The sequence below is a fragment of the Tigriopus californicus genome, chromosome 9, assembly GCF_007210705.1.
Source record: "Tigriopus californicus strain San Diego chromosome 9, Tcal_SD_v2.1, whole genome shotgun sequence".
Classification (NCBI taxonomy): domain Eukaryota; kingdom Metazoa; phylum Arthropoda; class Copepoda; order Harpacticoida; family Harpacticidae; genus Tigriopus; species Tigriopus californicus.
The window spans coordinates 12,017,912-12,035,876 of record NC_081448.1 but is presented as its reverse complement, the minus strand read 5'-3'; the positions used below and the strand labels follow the sequence as shown (position 1 = coordinate 12,035,876).

At 40.2% G+C, this 17,965-nt stretch overlaps 4 protein-coding genes across 4 annotated transcripts in view; 1 reads left to right on the top strand and 3 right to left on the bottom strand.

Moving 5' to 3' along the window:
- Nucleotides 1-3,363: 3,363 nt before the first annotated feature.
- Nucleotides 3,364-4,929, top strand: LOC131887378 (uncharacterized). The gene is made up of 3 exons (XM_059235968.1): nt 3,364-4,134; nt 4,329-4,489; nt 4,556-4,929. Exons 1-3 carry the CDS (start codon nt 3,907-3,909, stop codon nt 4,686-4,688), a joined length of 522 nt encoding a protein of 173 aa, XP_059091951.1. The 5' UTR covers nt 3,364-3,906; the 3' UTR covers nt 4,689-4,929.
- Nucleotides 4,930-5,057: 128 nt separating this feature from the next.
- LOC131887375 (nose resistant to fluoxetine protein 6-like) lies at nt 5,058-9,110 on the bottom strand. The gene is made up of 11 exons (XM_059235965.1): nt 8,841-9,110; nt 8,620-8,769; nt 8,159-8,416; nt 7,699-8,081; nt 7,430-7,626; nt 7,098-7,304; nt 6,951-7,038; nt 6,339-6,880; nt 6,134-6,275; nt 5,450-5,794; nt 5,058-5,389 (listed from the first exon to the last, which is right to left on the bottom strand). The coding sequence occupies exons 1-11, from the start codon at nt 8,917-8,919 to the stop codon at nt 5,102-5,104; spliced, it is 2,679 nt and encodes an 892-aa protein (XP_059091948.1). The 5' UTR covers nt 8,920-9,110; the 3' UTR covers nt 5,058-5,101.
- Nucleotides 9,111-10,501: 1,391 nt separating this feature from the next.
- Nucleotides 10,502-14,461, bottom strand: LOC131887374 (nose resistant to fluoxetine protein 6-like). The gene is made up of 13 exons (XM_059235964.1): nt 14,328-14,461; nt 14,126-14,263; nt 13,792-14,052; nt 13,154-13,554; nt 12,882-13,084; nt 12,586-12,816; nt 12,432-12,519; nt 12,194-12,366; nt 11,774-12,130; nt 11,481-11,619; nt 11,072-11,416; nt 10,899-11,004; nt 10,502-10,836 (listed from the first exon to the last, which is right to left on the bottom strand). Exons 1-13 carry the CDS (start codon nt 14,419-14,421, stop codon nt 10,622-10,624), a joined length of 2,751 nt encoding a protein of 916 aa, XP_059091947.1. The 5' UTR covers nt 14,422-14,461; the 3' UTR covers nt 10,502-10,621.
- Nucleotides 14,462-15,084: 623 nt separating this feature from the next.
- Nucleotides 15,085-17,965, bottom strand: part of LOC131887100 (uncharacterized) — a 4,532-nt gene continuing 1,651 nt past the window's right edge. Inside the window, exon 2 of the mRNA XM_059235611.1 lies at nt 15,085-16,175. Coding sequence (XP_059091594.1) covers nt 15,225-16,175 — 951 coding nt within the window. The 3' untranslated portion in view covers nt 15,085-15,224. The remainder of the gene's footprint in view (nt 16,176-17,965) is intronic.

Below are 17,965 nucleotides of genomic sequence, written 5' to 3'. Positions count from 1 at the left end.
TTTCTCAGTCTGAAAGTTAAATCTAAATAAGACTCACTTCGTAGTAACCACAAATCTTCGTTATTAGTTGTAAAAGAATAGTGATCTGAATTTTCTAGTGTCCCAGCTCCATGACTATCCTCATACACTTTAGTACATGTATAATCATATTTAACAATTGAGCTGTCTTTAGCAGCTATTGAAGGAACTTCCCAAATTGGAGATTCAGTTTCTTGTAAGAAAGTGTTCATTTTTAATGCTTGGTGAAACTCTTAAAACAAAGTTTTATTGATAATGGTTCAGTAAGATCTGTAAGCTTGCCTTTAGAATCTGTTACTTTTAATTCTATATGTCTGATAATAGAATCTCTACATTTGTAATATTTTATTTTTCCTAATTTTTCTTCAATGGCCGACCCTGGTTCTGCAAAGGGCAAAATATCAAACAATACATTTTTCATTTCTGGTTGATAATTTCTTTCAAAAAGATTACAACGTATGACAATACGATCAACCCCTCTAGTGATGTTAATTATATCAGTTCCCTCTTTATAAGGTTGATCATATACTTTAGGTTCTAAACCTAAGAGTTTATGTAAACTTCCTTCAGAAAAGTCAATTTGTGCTCCTTCTATCAATTTTACATAACAGTTAAAAGTTGATTCATTTACGCCTAAATGCAATAGAGTTCTTTTTTCATTTTAACTGCCAAAAATTTCATTAAGGTTGTTGTACTCATCAGAAAGTTGTTTGTTTAAATATCTGGAAAGTGCATTTATTTCATACATTCCTTTGAAATTGTGATTGGTACAGTGAGATTGTTATAGGTTAAAGTAACTTTGTTATTGCCATATTTCTCAGATACGTTAGGGCATGAGTACCATAGAAATATGCTTTTTAATCCAATTTCAGGAATTTTACCTAAAATCAGAGGATGATTAGAATAAAAATCATATCTATATACGAGTTTGTCAACAGTTAATAAAACATAATTATATTCAGGCGCTTGCATTGAATAATCCATTTTGTGAAAGTTTATTTACCTTTAGCGAATTTGCACGTGTGCGCCTTTGGCGCCTGTTTTCAATTAAAAAGGTGTTGCTGCTCGCTGCGCTCGCGTTGCAGCGCAAGTGCTATTCTTGAGTTTTTTGATACAACAGTTTGTGTTGTTTAAGTGTGATATAATTGATTTTTAACATTTCATCAAGAATCCTTCTAACATACTTTTTTAGTTCTCTGCTTGTATTTCCAGCCTTCATTGATCCAATCATAATCATTAATCTTGCTTCTATGTCTTTAGTATTTTTGTACATATAAATTCCTTCACCAGATTTTTCTTCTTCAAGAGACAAATTTTGCATTTCTTTAGCAGCGAGGGAAGCTTTCCTTCTCGAGCCACGGGCAGAGCCCGCCGCATCAAAAACATCATCACATTCCCCAGAGTCCTGAGTGGTAGAACGGTAACTATGCGATCTTGATTGTAGACTTGACTTAATGCATACTTGATATTTCTTACTATTAACAGATGGAAAACCAGTTCTACTCATAATATCTACGTACATATTGAGGCATAACTTAATCCGTGGGAGTGATTTTTGAACGTTTTAAATCATCAAATGGCAATAATAACAAAGCTACTAATCCAACAGAAAGCTTGCTTTCATATATATCTGCTTTTCCTGGTATCTTGATGTGCAAAATATTTTCATTAAACAAAAGAGCAACATCTACTTGTCCATAGAGTCCCAAAACTCCCTTTTCAGTTATTTCAAATTGAGTAGTCTTGCATTTGGTAGCAAGGGTATAATTTCATTCAGTAAAGTAACGAGTCTCATTGAATGAGACTATAGGCAATGATGCAGGTATGTTGCTTAGAACACTTGCACGTGCCACCTACGATGGTCTTGTTTATTGAGACTTGCACTAAGTAGCTGAGCATGAGAGCTGTGCATGTAGCCTGCAGTGGTCTCATTGACGAGACTTACTGCACATCATAAACCAGAACTCTCATTGAACGAGACTCTTAGAAATAAAAAGTCTAATTGAATTAGACTTACCATAGAGCATTTTAAAAAGGTGAAATGCCTTTTTAAAAAGGTGATATCAAGCAATTCTCAAGAGTTGAATTTTAACCTGGGGATGGTTGAGATTAAAATTTGAAAAAGAACCATTTACAGAATGAATTGCTCCCAAAGCCCCTTTTATAACTTCTCACTTCAAACGAAGTTCAATGTGACGATGGAACCGAGACGTTTTTGCAATTCCTCATTTCAGACTGCTGCAAGGCGTGATTTTGGCCAGAATAGAAACACCCGTTTGTCAACGCGAATAAACTTGACGGGGTCTCCCTCCCTCTCCTCTAGATGGTTTCAGAAGGGAGCTATTTACTATTCTGCTATAAATACTGGAATTTTATTGCTAAACCTCAACTTTGAACAAGTTTCCTTCAAACTTGCCAAAGAAAGAGCGACTTTCAAATTGCTAGCAACGGCAGAAAAACACAACAGGGTTGGGATTCCTTCAATAATATATGATCTGAAATTCGTTTAATCAAAATGGTCATTAGATTGTTCGTCAGTATTGTATTAATATTTAATTGATTCGCCCTAGATTTCATTACGCATATTAATCAACATCTGTGATCTTGATAAATGCTGCCATTATGAATTCTGACCCTGTTTAAATGCTATTCATCAAACGATTTTGTCCATCCCATAATCCCATATCTTGCCTTATCTCATTTGAAGATCGCTCATGAAATGACTGGGCAATCATTCAGTGCGAAACCTTCCAAACTCTTCGTATTTCGGGTTTTATATTTTACATAAATGCCAGAAGGACAGGTTTCGAATTTACGGCCTTTTTGCCGCCAGTTTCCAGGCCATTTAGATTTGCATTGATCCGAATCGCATACACAAAACATCGTATCATCTACGAAGAATGAGAAAGAGAGATTAGAGATAAATTGCCCCAAGTTGCCTACGCTCCCTGCAAGTAGTACTCGTAGTTTGTAGTGATCTAAAAAACGCGATCCTGAGTCATGGACTTGAACTTTACAGGTTAAAAAACGGAGCAAAAGCAACGACGAAAAGCTTGATGATGTAAACATGCCTGAAGTTCACAGGATTTGCCGTTGGACTTCAAATTCAGCCTCCAGCGGAAGGGAACACATTTTCCCACAGGAACGGAATCCGTTCAAAACCTGTTCCAGCAACATGAGCGTGCAGTGTACTATATTATGGTATGAGGGTGGTGAGTCGCCACCGTTCTATCATATACGGCTGAATGCCAGTTGGTGTTTTTACCACGACCCCATTACTTCCCAAATGATGATTGATGCACTAGCCCTGTGCCCAAGGTCTGTCTCATCTTGCAAAATCGAGGATGTCCAAAAGGACGGAGAAGGACGACGACGGCGGTGAGGACGACAAAGAAGGTGGAAATGAGAAAGCCCGCCAAAAACTCCAGTGGAAGCGACAACTTCTAGTTTTCGGGGGCGTATTGCTCGAGTGAGTAAGTCAAACTTTGTTCAAACAAGTCTCCAGGGCACCTGCCACCCACCCACTCACCCACTCACCCATTCAACCACCCAACCGAGCTTCTTCCGTCGACTTTAGTGTTGGTACCAACAACACAAAGAAAAGCCTACTTCCGCTCCTCTTCTTCTGCTCTTCTTCCTCTTCCTCCTCCCCTTCTTCTCCTCCTTCTCCTCTTTTTCCTTGCTCCTGGTCTGAAATAAAGTGAAACTTTGTTCCCTGTGGAAAAAGGGTTCCAATTCTAGCACCCAGTAACAGCCTGAAGTTCTTGGGTAAACAGGGAAGTAAAAATTGCACCTCCCTGTTTTGTTCCACCCGACGACCTCCCTGCGTTCCTCTTTGAAGTCCTCTTGCCGTTCACTTTTGTTGCCGTGTCCCTCCGTCTTTCGATCATGGAGGAGGATAACCGGGCCAGTGAGTTCATGATCAAGAACTTGAAATTGGCAGGAGGCCTCCGAGGATGGGATCGCGGCACGAAACGCTTGTGGCCAACCCTGACTCGACAGACTCTAGATGAGGCATGGGGATTTTCCTTAATCTCGGGATGTGACATCGGAGAAGGAACGGCCCATTGGTCGGGCATTGTGGCCCACAGGAACGACAAGGGACGTTGGCTTAAGGTAAGCAGTTTTATCCCAAGACACGAAGGCCAATGAGGAAGGATGGCCAACTTGCTCGCTTGTGTCTCGGATAGATCGCAATTGAAAAGAATGGTACCCATCACTCCCTCTCTCTCTCTCTCTATTTATCTATCTCTATCTCTCTATCGATCGATCGATCTCTCTTTCCATCTCTGCTACATAAATGGTTCCAGATCAACTCAGTCAAATCTCACGGTCCGGCAGATTTGGCAGGCATTCAAAAGAACGACTTCGTTACTCGAATCAATGGCCAAATTGTGTTCCATTTGTCGCTGAAGGACGTGGAAAGGATCATTCGGAACTCGGGATGCTCTCTTCTGCTGGACATCGAGAGGTGATGAGACCGAGCCAAAAGACAAGTTGAGCTCAGTGAGATCCGTATAAAATATTCTCATTTCAGGGATGGACCCCGAAGTATGATGTTCGATGGGGGGGTTCACGGACAAGCCTTAAATTTCCTGTTTGAGGACTACAAACCCACCGTGTCCCTCATGAGCCATCAGTATAAACCCATCTATGCCCGCTTGAAATAGGGGAAATTTGTCAAAGGAAGAAATGAAACGAACACCCGTCCCCGGCTTCGTGTTCACTCAGTTATGACCTGCTATGAAGGAACTCTTGGTGCTTCCACGTCAACATTGAGGCAAAGAGGAAGGAGGTGCCAATAAAACCTGTTTTTCCCTCGGATAATGCTTTGGCAAAAACAATTTTCAACATTGAGATTATGGCCCTCAATCATTTGAAGGTAGCAATAAAAGCCCAGGTGAACTGTCAGCTTCTCCAAATGTGAGCTAGCTTTTGGCAGTTTGACATTTGTGATCCTCTTTTTTATCTCAGAGCTCAGCTCGCCAATTGGCAAGTTTCCAAAAAAACAAAGGCAAAAGACAGAAAGGAAAAAGAAGTTGAAAGAGACACCAAGACTTCTTGGCTAAGGTCTATTTTACATTCAAAAGGCACGAACACCCTTTACTCTACAAGATTCCATTGGAATGCATTTTAGTGCAAGACCCTCCAACAACGGCACTAATAGCAATCTCATTTCTTTTTTAGGAGCTCTGAAAGAGTAGATAAACAAAGGGAGTCTTACAGGGCAGATTAAGAATCGGGATGTCTTTTTAAAGCACTCACTTCCAATTATAAGTTTTTCCAAGTTGATGAAGGGTGCCTCAACAACAAGAGAGCCCACGAAGGACACTCCAAAACATACCATACTGATACCAATGATATAATAACACTGGAAGATAATGCGACATCGATTACCGAAGCTTTATTTAATCAATTTGGGCAGACTTACCATCAGAATGGGAATGATCTCAATTGCGTAAGTGAAGGACAAGGTGAAATATCTCGCGATGTCCAGATGAACGAAGTAAACCATGAAACAAAGCTTGGCCAACGGACTGAAGAAGCCCCAAGATAGGAAAGAGTTGATCACTCCCCCATAGCCTTTGACGCAAGCGAACACGATCCAAGCTAAAGCTAAGCCCCAAGCTATTCGGGAGAAGCCTTGATAGAAACACGATTCAAACGTTGTGAATGATCTTGATAGAAAAGTAGAATCTCGCCGAGCACTCCATAGACCGAAAACCACAGACACGAGAATAGCAATGGAGGATAACCATCCCACGACATTCATATACTGGAAGAGTGGCTTTCCAGTAAAAACATGCTGGTTTACCGTGTTTGGTGTGCACTTTTGATGCAAGTGGAAATGTCCAAGAACACAATCATAGTCAAGAAGTATTTCTACAAAAATAGGGTCGGAGGAGTGAACCTCGCTCATTTAACTAAACCGTTCCTTTTTTGATAAGTAGCGCAATATCATAGTCCGGAATCAAATTGGTTCTCCGTCTTTGGGTGTGAATGGTTTGCTTGAGAACAGTCAAAGAGAAAACTCGAACTGGGGAACCTCTCTCATGGCAGGGAATGAGCTAACCAAAAGCAATATTCATACATGAGTTTCTGACAGCCTCTTTACCCATGAAATGTTGATCTCCTTGCCACGCGTTTTGTAAAGGACAAATCCAAGCATGATTCCAATCAGATATGGTTGAAGGCGAGTATAAAACCGAGAATAGAATTCCGCATTCATGTCAAATTTGGCAAAATCATACGAGATGCTGAAAAAGCATTTGTTAATCTTAACCTTAGTCTTTCTCCTTATTGAAGCCAGTTTAACTTACACAAAGCCGTGACTGGGTGGCAGATCGTAAGCGATCATTAGTCCCACAGGAATGGCTGTAAAGATGGTCATATGCACAAACCAGTATTGAACCACTCGAGTCACGTTGTCCCTCCATTTGAACATGGGCCAGAAGAAAAGTGGCGACAAAATGTACATTTGTACATCACATGACAAGTACCAAGTTTGTCCCAAACAGAGGTTGTACTGTCGAATGAAGTTGTTCAAATAGAGAAGGTTCAGCCACCAATTATCCCGGCAAGACTGAATTTCATAATCTGCTTGGGCCCACCAAGCTGGTCCATAGCCAAATGTGTTGGCAAACCCGACAATGAAAGCAATGGTTAGCCCCAAGGGAATCGTCAGGCGAATGTAACGATGAACGTAGAACAGAATGAGATTGAAACGACCTTTCTCTAGCTCAAAAAAAGACAGATAGGCGACCAAGAGCCCGCTCATGAAGAAAAAGGTGTCCACCGCTGGAAAGGCGTTCAGGACTAGTTCATAAACAATCGATGCATCTTCTCCTTCTGCCATATTTACCTAAGATGAGAAAATATAGTCATAATAGTACTTTGCCTGGAGAGTACTTATCAAAAACTTAAGCCTTTACGTTCTCTGCCAAGAGAGGTCGGGTCGATGGAGCACCTGAAAAAAGAAGGTATGTGTGGCCAACAATAATCCAGACCATAGAAATCACCCTGTAAATAAAGTAGTGCTTTTTAATGAACTGAGGGAAAGGGTAAGACTTTTCTCCTACCTGATTCCATTCAAACAGTTCAAGTTTAAAGAGCTGGTTGAGCTTGTGTTGAGAACCTTTTTGCCATTGCTTATTGCTGAGAAACTCTTCAGTAACTTCCATCCAAAATTCCCCTTGATTGTGTCCGTTTCTAGATCATATGATATCAATATCATATCTACGATGGTGGAAATAGCAATAAATGCTCCAATGGTACCAAATAGACCTCTGCAATGGAACCAGAGTTATTCACAAAATATGAGATAGTCACCCTGAGAAGTTCTTGCACACCTGTCAACCAAGGTGACCAATACATTCATGGCATTTATCAACTAGATTCAAAGATAACTTACACCATTCCGTAGCCTGTACTAGAGAGTGAAGTGAATTGATCATCATATTCTTGAGTACCACAAAACGCCACAGCTGTTGCTTTGAGACCATTGTAGATGACAAAAGCATTGATATTGAAATCATCAGCAGAACAACCGCTTGGAATACATTGTCCAAATTTCACAATCATTGAATCCAAATATGTATTCACTATCTCCTGAGAAGGAAATTCATGAAACTTTTTTCACCAGTCAAATTGACTGAAAGTTGATATTTAATCCAACTTTACCCCATCAGTCATGTTATCCGGGACGATTTGATTGATCCAATCTAAGATTCCAGGAACTTTGGCAGTTGGGTGAAACAAGTCTGAGTATCCTAAAGGCTTCTTTTGTTGGGGAGGAATTTCAAATGCAACCAAGTCGGCAAAGCAAAAGTTGCCCACAAAGTCTCCCGGCCCATCTTGAGACAATACTCCATTTGTCTGAGCAGCCACACACCCCTCGTAGTGCCCAATGGCAATGGTATTACCTTTTGGTATGGTGATGATACCCCATAACGCAGGGATTGAGTCGCAGAGGGTTGGATGTGGTGTCCACCGATTCAAAATCTCACATAAGTCCTGAGTATCTGTCAGAATGCCATCTGGCGCCTTGCCAGTGGAATCCAACACTAAATTGAAACACAATGTAGGGCACATACGGCAAATGCCATTGACATTCCCACTAATTGGGATCCTCGATACTCACTTTGGTACGCCCAAGGGGTAGCATTGATGAAGAGATGCTTAGCATATTCCATGCTTTGGCTAAAGCACGTTTCGGACACTCCATAGACAGGTGTGATTGGTGCTATGACATGACGAAGGATATAGTCTTCCAAATCCCGACTAGCAAGCGATTGACTTATTGGTTCATTTTTTGCCAAGTCCAAACTCGTTTTTAAAATTCCATCAGTATCTTGGTCAATCAAGGCTCTTAATTTGGATCGTTTCCAAGGCTCCAAATCTGAAAATAGATTGGTCTTATTGATCTTAAGCTGAGGTCATAATATGAAATCCTTAGAAGGAAAGTTGGCTTATGATAGTGAGGATACCGTCTTGGATAGCGTTCATTATAAATGGTTTAGAGGTTCACTTCTTCCACACCACGAATCCATCCCTTGTTAATGAACGAAATGAGCTTTTGATTTTCTATTCCCTAATTCTTACCTTGGAGTTGCTGGATTTGTGCCTCTTGCTCGCTTTTCGATGGATCAATTTGTGTGCTCTTTGCAATAAGGTTGCTAAGAGTAAATAATGGATCAATCAAGTTTGCACGATCTATGGACCGAAGTATCTTTGGCAAGGTATTCCTCCAATCTGGAATTGGCCCAAAAATATTGGTCAAAATACATGCAATGAGAGGAACTTGTAAAGAAGCTCTGTTTTACCTTGAGATTGACCAAGTGCACATCCAACCAAAACAAGAGTCAGAAGAAGTTGGACCAAAAAGTAATGTGTCTTCATCATCTCAAAAGTCAGGATATGAGGATTATCTTGTTGCTGATAGATGCCTGTTCTTATCTTGTAATCAGTTCAGACTCTGTCCACATCCATTACGCAACTTAAAGTGCGGGTGCGTCAATGCACATCTTCGGAAAGGTTTCTACAACCAACCAATGCCATACAAACGCTTCCTTTGATACGGTGGACAAAACAATACCTGTTTATCCCATTAAGAATGAACCTCATCCAAAAACTGTGCAGCTCAATAATGACCAAGAATTTCATCATCTCCCCCTTCCTTCCTGCATTTGCAACGTCTGCACATTCCCTCTTCATTCATTCCATGTGGATTGATCGTGTCTTAATCAGTTTCTTCGTGTTATCACAATTTTAGTCATCCATTTTATCAGGTTGACCATTCATTTGCATTAACCTTTTAGTATATATCAATACAACTACAATTACTATTTTCTTCATCCTCGTTGACCTTACCATGAGTAGTAATAAAAGCTTTATAACTCTGTAAGTTTAATTGTGAGTTAAATTACAAGAATTTTGTCAGTGTTCAGTTAAAACAGTGATCTTAAGAACTCGCTCCAAATAGCATTTGTTATTTACAAAAAAAACAGTTATGGTTGTTGTTGTTGGGCTAGCTGTAGGAAATAGTAAAATCAAAAATCATATGGATAATTCTGGTATTATCAAGATTATATGCAGCAACTTTTGAGGGCAAGAGAAAATGTGCTTTTTGCGAAAAATGTTGATTCTGATAAGATCCTTTTTCACAAAAGATGCCTATTGGATCCTCTTCTTCAATCTTTATTCTAGAGATGCCATCGTTCAACTTTGCCTTGGGCCATCCTGTACTAATACTTCTTGACGGCGTTCCTGAGGGAGCTACAATGCGAAAGGAGCCTTCTCATCCATGTGCGCCCCAGCAAAGAAGTACGGGGATTTCGGTTTTCAGGTATTCTTGGGTATCACCTCCTTGGACTAAAATCCTTTCGGCCCCCACCTTAGCTTTCTAGGCAAGGTTCAAGTCGTTTCTGGACGTCAAGAAGACTGTTCTTGGGACATAACCGTCCCAAGAGAGCATGTAGATGGTGTTCATCTTCTGCTACTATAGTATTTTCCTCACATAGTAAGTACTCCGGGCCTTAGAGAGTTCGTCATCATTGCCAAAGGGTTTGTTTACGTACCTGAGCTCCTTGCTGAGAGTCATGCTCTTGAGTTACTCTGAAAATGTTCAAGAGGGTAGTGCCAACAATTGGCCACAGATCGTGAACGAGATTACCAATCACGGTACATAACAAATCAAAGTTGAAAGAACAGGGACACTTTCATACATTCAAACAAGGGCAGTGTGTAAATTACTGTAAAACGTGTTGCAGGCACATAAATCTGCGAAGGTGGCATCGATCATTGGGCATTGATTGAAGATCAAGGAATGAGTCATGAAAGACTGTTTACCAAACCTTTGGATCACTTGTCTCAATTGGATCCCATGTTTCTAATTATTTGTATAATGTTGTGTAGTATTAAAAAGTGATGAAATGATACAATTATGAAAAATAGTCATTTGGCAACATGGCAGGGCTGTTACAAGTCGAATTATGTTTTTTTTTAATTTTGAATGCCTCAAGCAAATTGTTTAAAAAAAGGGAAAACATAGAGGCATTGATTTGATGCACCATAGTATTTCTACGAATGAATGCCATCCTATTTATCAGGCGATTTTCTTGTCTTCCGAATTGCCATCGACCCATTCAGGATCATCGTGCTCCACGTGAATGTTTCCCCAACTTTTCCGAGTCTCTTCAATGATTGCCTCAATTTTCTCTTCCTTTTCTTGGATCACCTGTTCAAGATTGACATTTGCAGCTAATCCTCTGTCCCTCTCGGATTTACAATTGTCGTGTTTTCCTTTTGTACCAAGAAAATCTAGAAGGGCACAACATGTTCTATGACATGAAATGGGACGAACAAAATATGGAAAAACTCACGTCCGATCAAAAGTTTTTCCAAAGATATGAATGGCGCCTCCACAAGAAGCGCTCCGACGAAACCTACACCATAAGATATCATTACCATGCCCACCCAATAATAAGACTGGAAAAGACCGTCGATAAGTAGCCAGTTAAACACAATTTCAAAAAATGGGTTTCCTGTCTCTTACGATTACAAGGTCGTTGAGTTCAAGGGTGTACGTCAAGGAATATACAAACATGGCCACAATGTCAATGTGCACCAAATAAGCCATGTATGTCAATCTGGCCAAAGGCGTGAAGAACCCCCAAGACAAAAAGGTATTGATGAACCCTCCATGGCCTTTGACACAAGCAAATATGATCCAGCTCAATCCCAATCCCCAACCAATTTTGCTGAATCCATTGTAGAAGTGAGACTCGAACTGGGAATACGATTCATAGACAAAAGTGGTTCGGATTCGCATGTCGTACATCCCAAAAACAACCGCAAACAACATGGCAAACGAGATGAGCCACATCAAGATATTGGCATACTGGAAGAATAATATCCAATTTTGGGATGAATAAACGTCAAGAGGAGGATTTTCATCATATTACCCAAGAGATTGATAATTCCTGATCCTTTGTTTTCCATAAAATGTAGCCAAGGATCATGCCAATGATGTAAGGTTGTGCTCGAGTATATGGTCTCATATAGATCAAATGTACCGAATCGATGTTGTAGGTATTAGGATTCCTGGAATCAACGTTCGTTTAAATGCTATTCTTAGTCACTTTACCTCTGGACGAAGTTAAGCTCTTTTTGAGTTATTGTACAAATGCTACTTAGGATATTGTTATAAGCATCTATAGATGCCCTTACAATGTTTTAAATCATAGAAATAACTCACAGCAGTTGGTAATTAGGAGATATCTCGTTGACCCAAGATATGGCGATGGGAATGATGGTGAAAACAGCGAGCACAAATAAAGCCCACTGAATGGCCTTTTTCCACCTTAATTTGAACATTGGATAGATCAAAAGAGGCGAGAAGATGAACATCTGCATATCACATGCCAAATACCAACTTTGACCCAAACATTGCTGATCATAGTTTACGAAGTTTTGCACATACAGAGCATTGATCCACGCGTTCCTTTCGCAAATGGAACCCATAAATTCATAGACCTGCCAACCCGGCCCTGATCCGAGCAAAGGCGTAATGCCCGTGATGAATCCAATCACGAGCATATAAGGAATGGTCAGTCTGTTTTAAAGAGGATATCACATGACAAGAGAAAAAATAAGGGTCACGAGACACTCGTATTACCTCATATAACGGTGAATGTAGAACAAGATGATGTTAAAACGGCCCTTCTCCAATTCAATGAGTGACAAGTAGGACACAAGAAGCCCTCCGAGCAAGAAAAATGTGTCCACTGAATAGATGGCATTGTTCAGCAACTCATAGGCGAACGAATAATTCATCTTTCCGCTAAAAATCTGCGTGAAAGAACACAATGGATTCAATAGAAGACGCTTTGCAACCATAGCCATTTCAAACTCACAGTCGCCTTGAACTGAGGATTCTTCAGGAGCCAAGTTCCAAGATACACGTACACATGGCCAACAATGACCCAAATCATGGAAAGTACTCTACAAAAACGAATGAAAAGAGGATTCATGGACAGAACGAGACGTGATCAAAACATGTGAATGAACCTCATTCCATTCAAGCATCCCAACTGGTTTTGACCCTGTACATTCGTATTAAGGATTTTTGTGCCATTGATGTTGACCGAGAAGCACAAGAGGATTCGAACGAATAGTTTCTTCTCAGTGCTATTCAATTTCCCAATTGTCTCCCCAAATTCAGACATAGATTGGAATTGGAGGAAGACATCTGTCAGGGTTCCCAAGAGCACAAGAAATGCCAATACCGAGAACAAACCGCTGAAACAATCAACTATCGCAGTCGGATTACCTTAATCACATTTACAGAGGAGGAGGTAACTTACATCATAGCTTTGTTCAATGTTCTCATATTGGAAATTTGGTCTTGCTCCTTTTGAGTGAAGCATCCAAAAAGATTCACAGCAATGGCAGACAACTCCTCATAGAGGTGCCTATAATTGGTGGTGACGTCTTCTTCAGAGCAACCACTTGGAACACACACTCCAAAAATGGGCACCATTTCTTGTAGGTAAATGTCTGTAATACCCTAAAACACATTCAAGAAAGCAATGATAAAAAAGAACCGATAAGTCTATGGGGTTAATATACTGTATACCTGAATATCTACATCGCCTGGAAGAAGATCGATAATTCCTCCAATCCACCCAGGAACGCCAGGCATTTTGGTAATTGGATTCATTCCATTGAGCATTGATTGGGGAATTTCTTGAGGACGTTTTAGAGCAGAGCCAAGACCTTGTACTTTCATAGTACAATGCTGACCTTCGAAGTCATCCCAAGGGTTAAGATCGTCCTCACTTCGAATGGAGTGTGCCGTGAGACAGCCCTCGAAAGTACCCAAAGAGATGGTGTTTCCCTTGGGAATGATCACATCTCCATAGTTCAAGCCCGGGATGAAATCGCATGCTTTGGGAGCAACCCAGAAGCTCAAGATGTCGCAAAAATCTATTGTGTCACTCAGCACTCCATCCGGAATTTTCCCCGTTGAATCCAGCACTATCAAAATGTGGACTTTTTCAATCACATTCCTAAATCTTATCAGTATATATTAAGGCAAAAAACGGGCTCCTATCGGGTGGTCAAAGTTGCGAACTATGGGCATGATGAGCCTTAGACCCAAACCTTGTGCGCATTCATTTATTGTTGTATATTCGCAATTCATAAGTTTTCAGAAAAATGATTGAACATAAGGTTTGATTCAAAATGAAGCATTAACGTAGTCAAGGTACATACTTGTGAACGCAAACATTTGCGGTGTTGAGACCAGATTCCTAACGAAAGCCATACTCTGGTTGAAACATTGCTCGCCAACCCCCAAAACTGGAGTCATAGGGGCAATGAAGTACTTCAGAATGAATTCCAACTCATCGTCTTTGCTTTGAAGCTTCTTTAAGGCTGGCAATAATTGGTGGAACACCCCCGAAAAATCGGAATTTAAAAGATTCTCAATTTGCACCAACTGCTTTGGGCGTAAAGCGCTTGATAAGGACAGATCTGGAATGTCGATGTACCCTTTAGATTATAAGTGCTTATAATTCGTAAATGAGTATTTGATATTTATAAACACCTGCATTTTGCCGCTGGAACCTTGAAAATTGTTTGGTTCCATTGCTTGAGAATGGCATTCCTCTTAATGTGTACAGAGGATCAATGAATTGTGTCCAATCCAACCCTCTTACCATTGAGGGAAGGATTTGTTTCCATTCTAGCGGAGAGGTACATTTCTGATGATAATTATCAACTTGATTTGAATCAAATCTGCGTCTTACCTTCTGCATCAAAAGAATGGTGATAATTTACAAAGCCATGGATTTGATGAACAAGAATAGAGAAGAGGAGCAAAGTTGCAACGTTATTCATCATCTCAAGGAATGATCTCAACTCCTTGCCCTTATCTCTATAACTGACCCATCTTAAGTGATTCTTCAAAAGTACAACATATGTATGATTCTGAACTATTGTTACATGAACAAGTTTCTTGATTATCTGGCTGTAAAGGATGTCGTCATTTTCTGCTAAATGAATCGTTGAAAATATTCAATTGCTTTGTATTTTTAGCAGTTAAAAAAATGGCATTACATGCAAGCTGTCAATAACATCAACAGCCATCCTTGTTATAATTGAAGCATTGATTCGAACCTGATAAGACAATTCTTTTTGTGATTCACAAATTGTGCTTTGATTTTTTTATGATCATCATAGCACCCCATTGTCTAACGATCAATCTGCACATTGTTGCCGTTGGGGTTTTACAGACAGCTAACTTGGATGACTCATTAAAGATTATTTGTGCATCACTCGTTGAGTAATATTTGTGCATAGCATCACACAGTAAACGTTTAGACCTACCCTCACGTTTAGACCTACCCTCACGCTACTTACTTCAAATCGTCGAGACTAGAGTCAATCAAAACCCCTTTACAAAGTCCATCTAGCACCTTGGAAAGCTGTCCTACTTCATTTGATCTAAATAACATTTTTCCGAGTTAGGCTGGATAACAGATTGAATCCTAGAATTAGGCATTCGTTTACCCACTTTAAGACGCATTTTATTAATTGAACATTCGAAAAACATAGGAATAATTTCTCTCTTTGATTTGGTTTGGATTTAGTAGTTATTTCACAATTGTTTATTCCGCATCACCCTTCCCGACCAGCATAATAAGCTACAGTTTCGTCCTGGATTCGGACTGAATACTTTTCAAACTCTTTTTCCCGGCCGAGGAGGAGGGCCTGGGCTGAATGGGCAGGTCACCCAGATGAGATGGCGGAGCACGTGTTACACTGGAGAAAAATGTCATGCATTTCTCTTTGAGCTCGCCTTGGAAAGCTGAGGATTTCAAGATTTGTGGAGGAGCGGAATAGTCCACGAACACTTTCTGAGCAATCTTCTTCTTGTCGTAACTGCTTTGACTTCCCGCCTCTGAGGGCGTATCCTCTCGGGAGCTCTCTTTGGTGGCCTTGTCAATGGCCACTTCAACCGTCTCATGGTTCACATCGCCATAGGAGGTGGGTGGGCGGGGGCTATTGGGTTCACTATCCTCCTCTTCCTCGCCTTGTTCACTCATAGAAGAAGCAGGTGAGCAACTCAAAGAGCTCTCTTTGTAGAAAAAGGACGTTTCGGGCCTTTTGGCGATGCGGCTGGAAATGGTTGCGACCTCAGATGCCGTGGAGGGCTTATGACTCGACGGATTTGACGAATCCGGAGAGAACTCGGTTTTCCGAATACGGTACAAGATCCCGGAGAGTAAGTCGTTGATATTGTTGTATTTGCTGATTTTCATGTGGGATCGTTCTTCAATCTCCGCTGACGTTAAACCACCAGCATGGTTCAGTGAACTCATGGACGATTTCGTCACTGGTCGGTATTTGGGCAGGAAATTGTCGCTGACCTCTCGGGCGATCTTCCGACTTTCCAATACAGGGCCCAAGTTTTTGGCCCGAAGTATCGCCTTCAGCTGTCTTTTCCTCTTCTGACGATGGTTTGCCACGACGACCAATCCGAAAATCCCAATCAAGATAACGATGGTAGAAAGACTGAGCGCCAGGGACAACATATGGGAGCGATCCTGCATCTCCTCGGTAAGAGATTTCATTTTTACGTGGAGGTCCTCACCCTAGAAGAGAGACAGCAAATGGTTGTTTTAGTTTAATTCAAAGAAAATGTTCATGCCAAGGGGCACAATCAAACGTGGGAATCGAGATTGAACATGATCTGTGAGCTTTATTTGGGTCTCCATTGCAAGCAATCATTCACTGACAGGATCGCTATTGTTGATTTAAAAGGCGCTGTCATTCTGACAATTTAAGTAGCTTGTTTTATGAAATTTCAAAAGAGGTTTGTGAAGGACACAGCGGATATCAGTTGACCATGGCGTACGTCTGTCAAAAGTGGTTTGCGGGCATTTCTCACCGTTATTTTGAGATGCTGGCTTTTGATGCAAGAACCATTAAGTACTTGCTTTGCCTCTTTCTTCAATGCTAATTATGTCAAATTCTGTCAGGCAAGAGCTTAAAGCTTGCCTGAAATTGATGCTCTTACATCTTTTTGACACTTCTTTTCAATTAGCAATGAAGCAGTTACTCGAACACTCATTTATCAAGAAAATGTTATTTTCTTCCTCCGATGTACATAGCTTTACTCAACGAGTTGACTGTCCATTTTGACCTTATCACGTCAATTCTGATTTTGTTAGAGTATGAGGAACAAAATGACCTCTTCTGTGTGGTAAAAACGAATCTTTTCCCTTATAATGTAGAGAAAACTCCTTTCCATGTGAAGAGTTTCTCTCTGTCGGGCTCAAATTTGATACTTATTCTTTATTTTGAACAAATGTTGTCCAATTTTGGACAACGTTTGCATTTCTTTTCATCATCTCATGACGCAAATTCTAATAGATAAATGACATGGGTGGTTCTTTAATGGTCATGAGTGGACTGGGTTCGAATTTTCTAGAGATAACGGGTTCTTATTAAGAAAATGCATCTGTGGAAAATCTAGATACATTTTGTACGATATAAGTATGAGCAGTGCCGGTTGTTGCTAACTGGGGGCTGAATTCATAATTTTGACATGATTCTTAGTTTGCAACATGTCTGAACTTTGACCATGTACTGCACGGGAATTTAGTACTCAACATTGGAGCTTTTATCTCACAAACAATTTGTTTGAAGTAAGTTGCTCACATTCAAAAGAATTAATAAAGAGTAAAGTAAAAAAAAATATTTTCTCTCTCAGGAATTAGATCTGATTTGAATGTTGGCAATTTAGCCATTTTTGGTTCTTACTAGACTAAACAGATAAATCGTAGTTTCAACTGTGAGATTTATTGTTATTATTGTGAGATGGTGACGTTCAAGAGTTATTTAATCAAAAATATGTAAACACGATCCCTTCACTGCTGCTTTTTGACTCAAAATCGAATCAATTATCTACGATTTCATGTGGGTTATCTACTGGACTCCCTTATGGAGGATTACGCATTAATGTATCTTTTAGTAAGAACTTGTTAAAAAGCGTTGGATCAAAATTGTAAACCTATCATACTATCAGGACATTCTTCAGTTTGAACTAGTTTTCACGCTTTTTCTTGCTTGTGACCCTGTGAGGGCTCTGAGAGACCTTTCAAAAAGCTTCAATTTCATTATTTTATAAGATTTCGTTTCAATAGCCGTCTTGTAATGAATTATTACTTCGTATTTAGAAAACATTACAAAATATCCCCAATATTCGTTGGGAAAATATTTCTTTCCCGCCACTCCATCTGCTAGTCCATGATTATCCGCAGAGAGGACATAACATGAGAACATCGAGGTGATGACTCGGAACAGATGATGTCCGAATGAAGTGTACTAAAGTCTTTATCTTGCCATTGGTGGTGATGGCCAAGAGTGCATGAAAGATAGA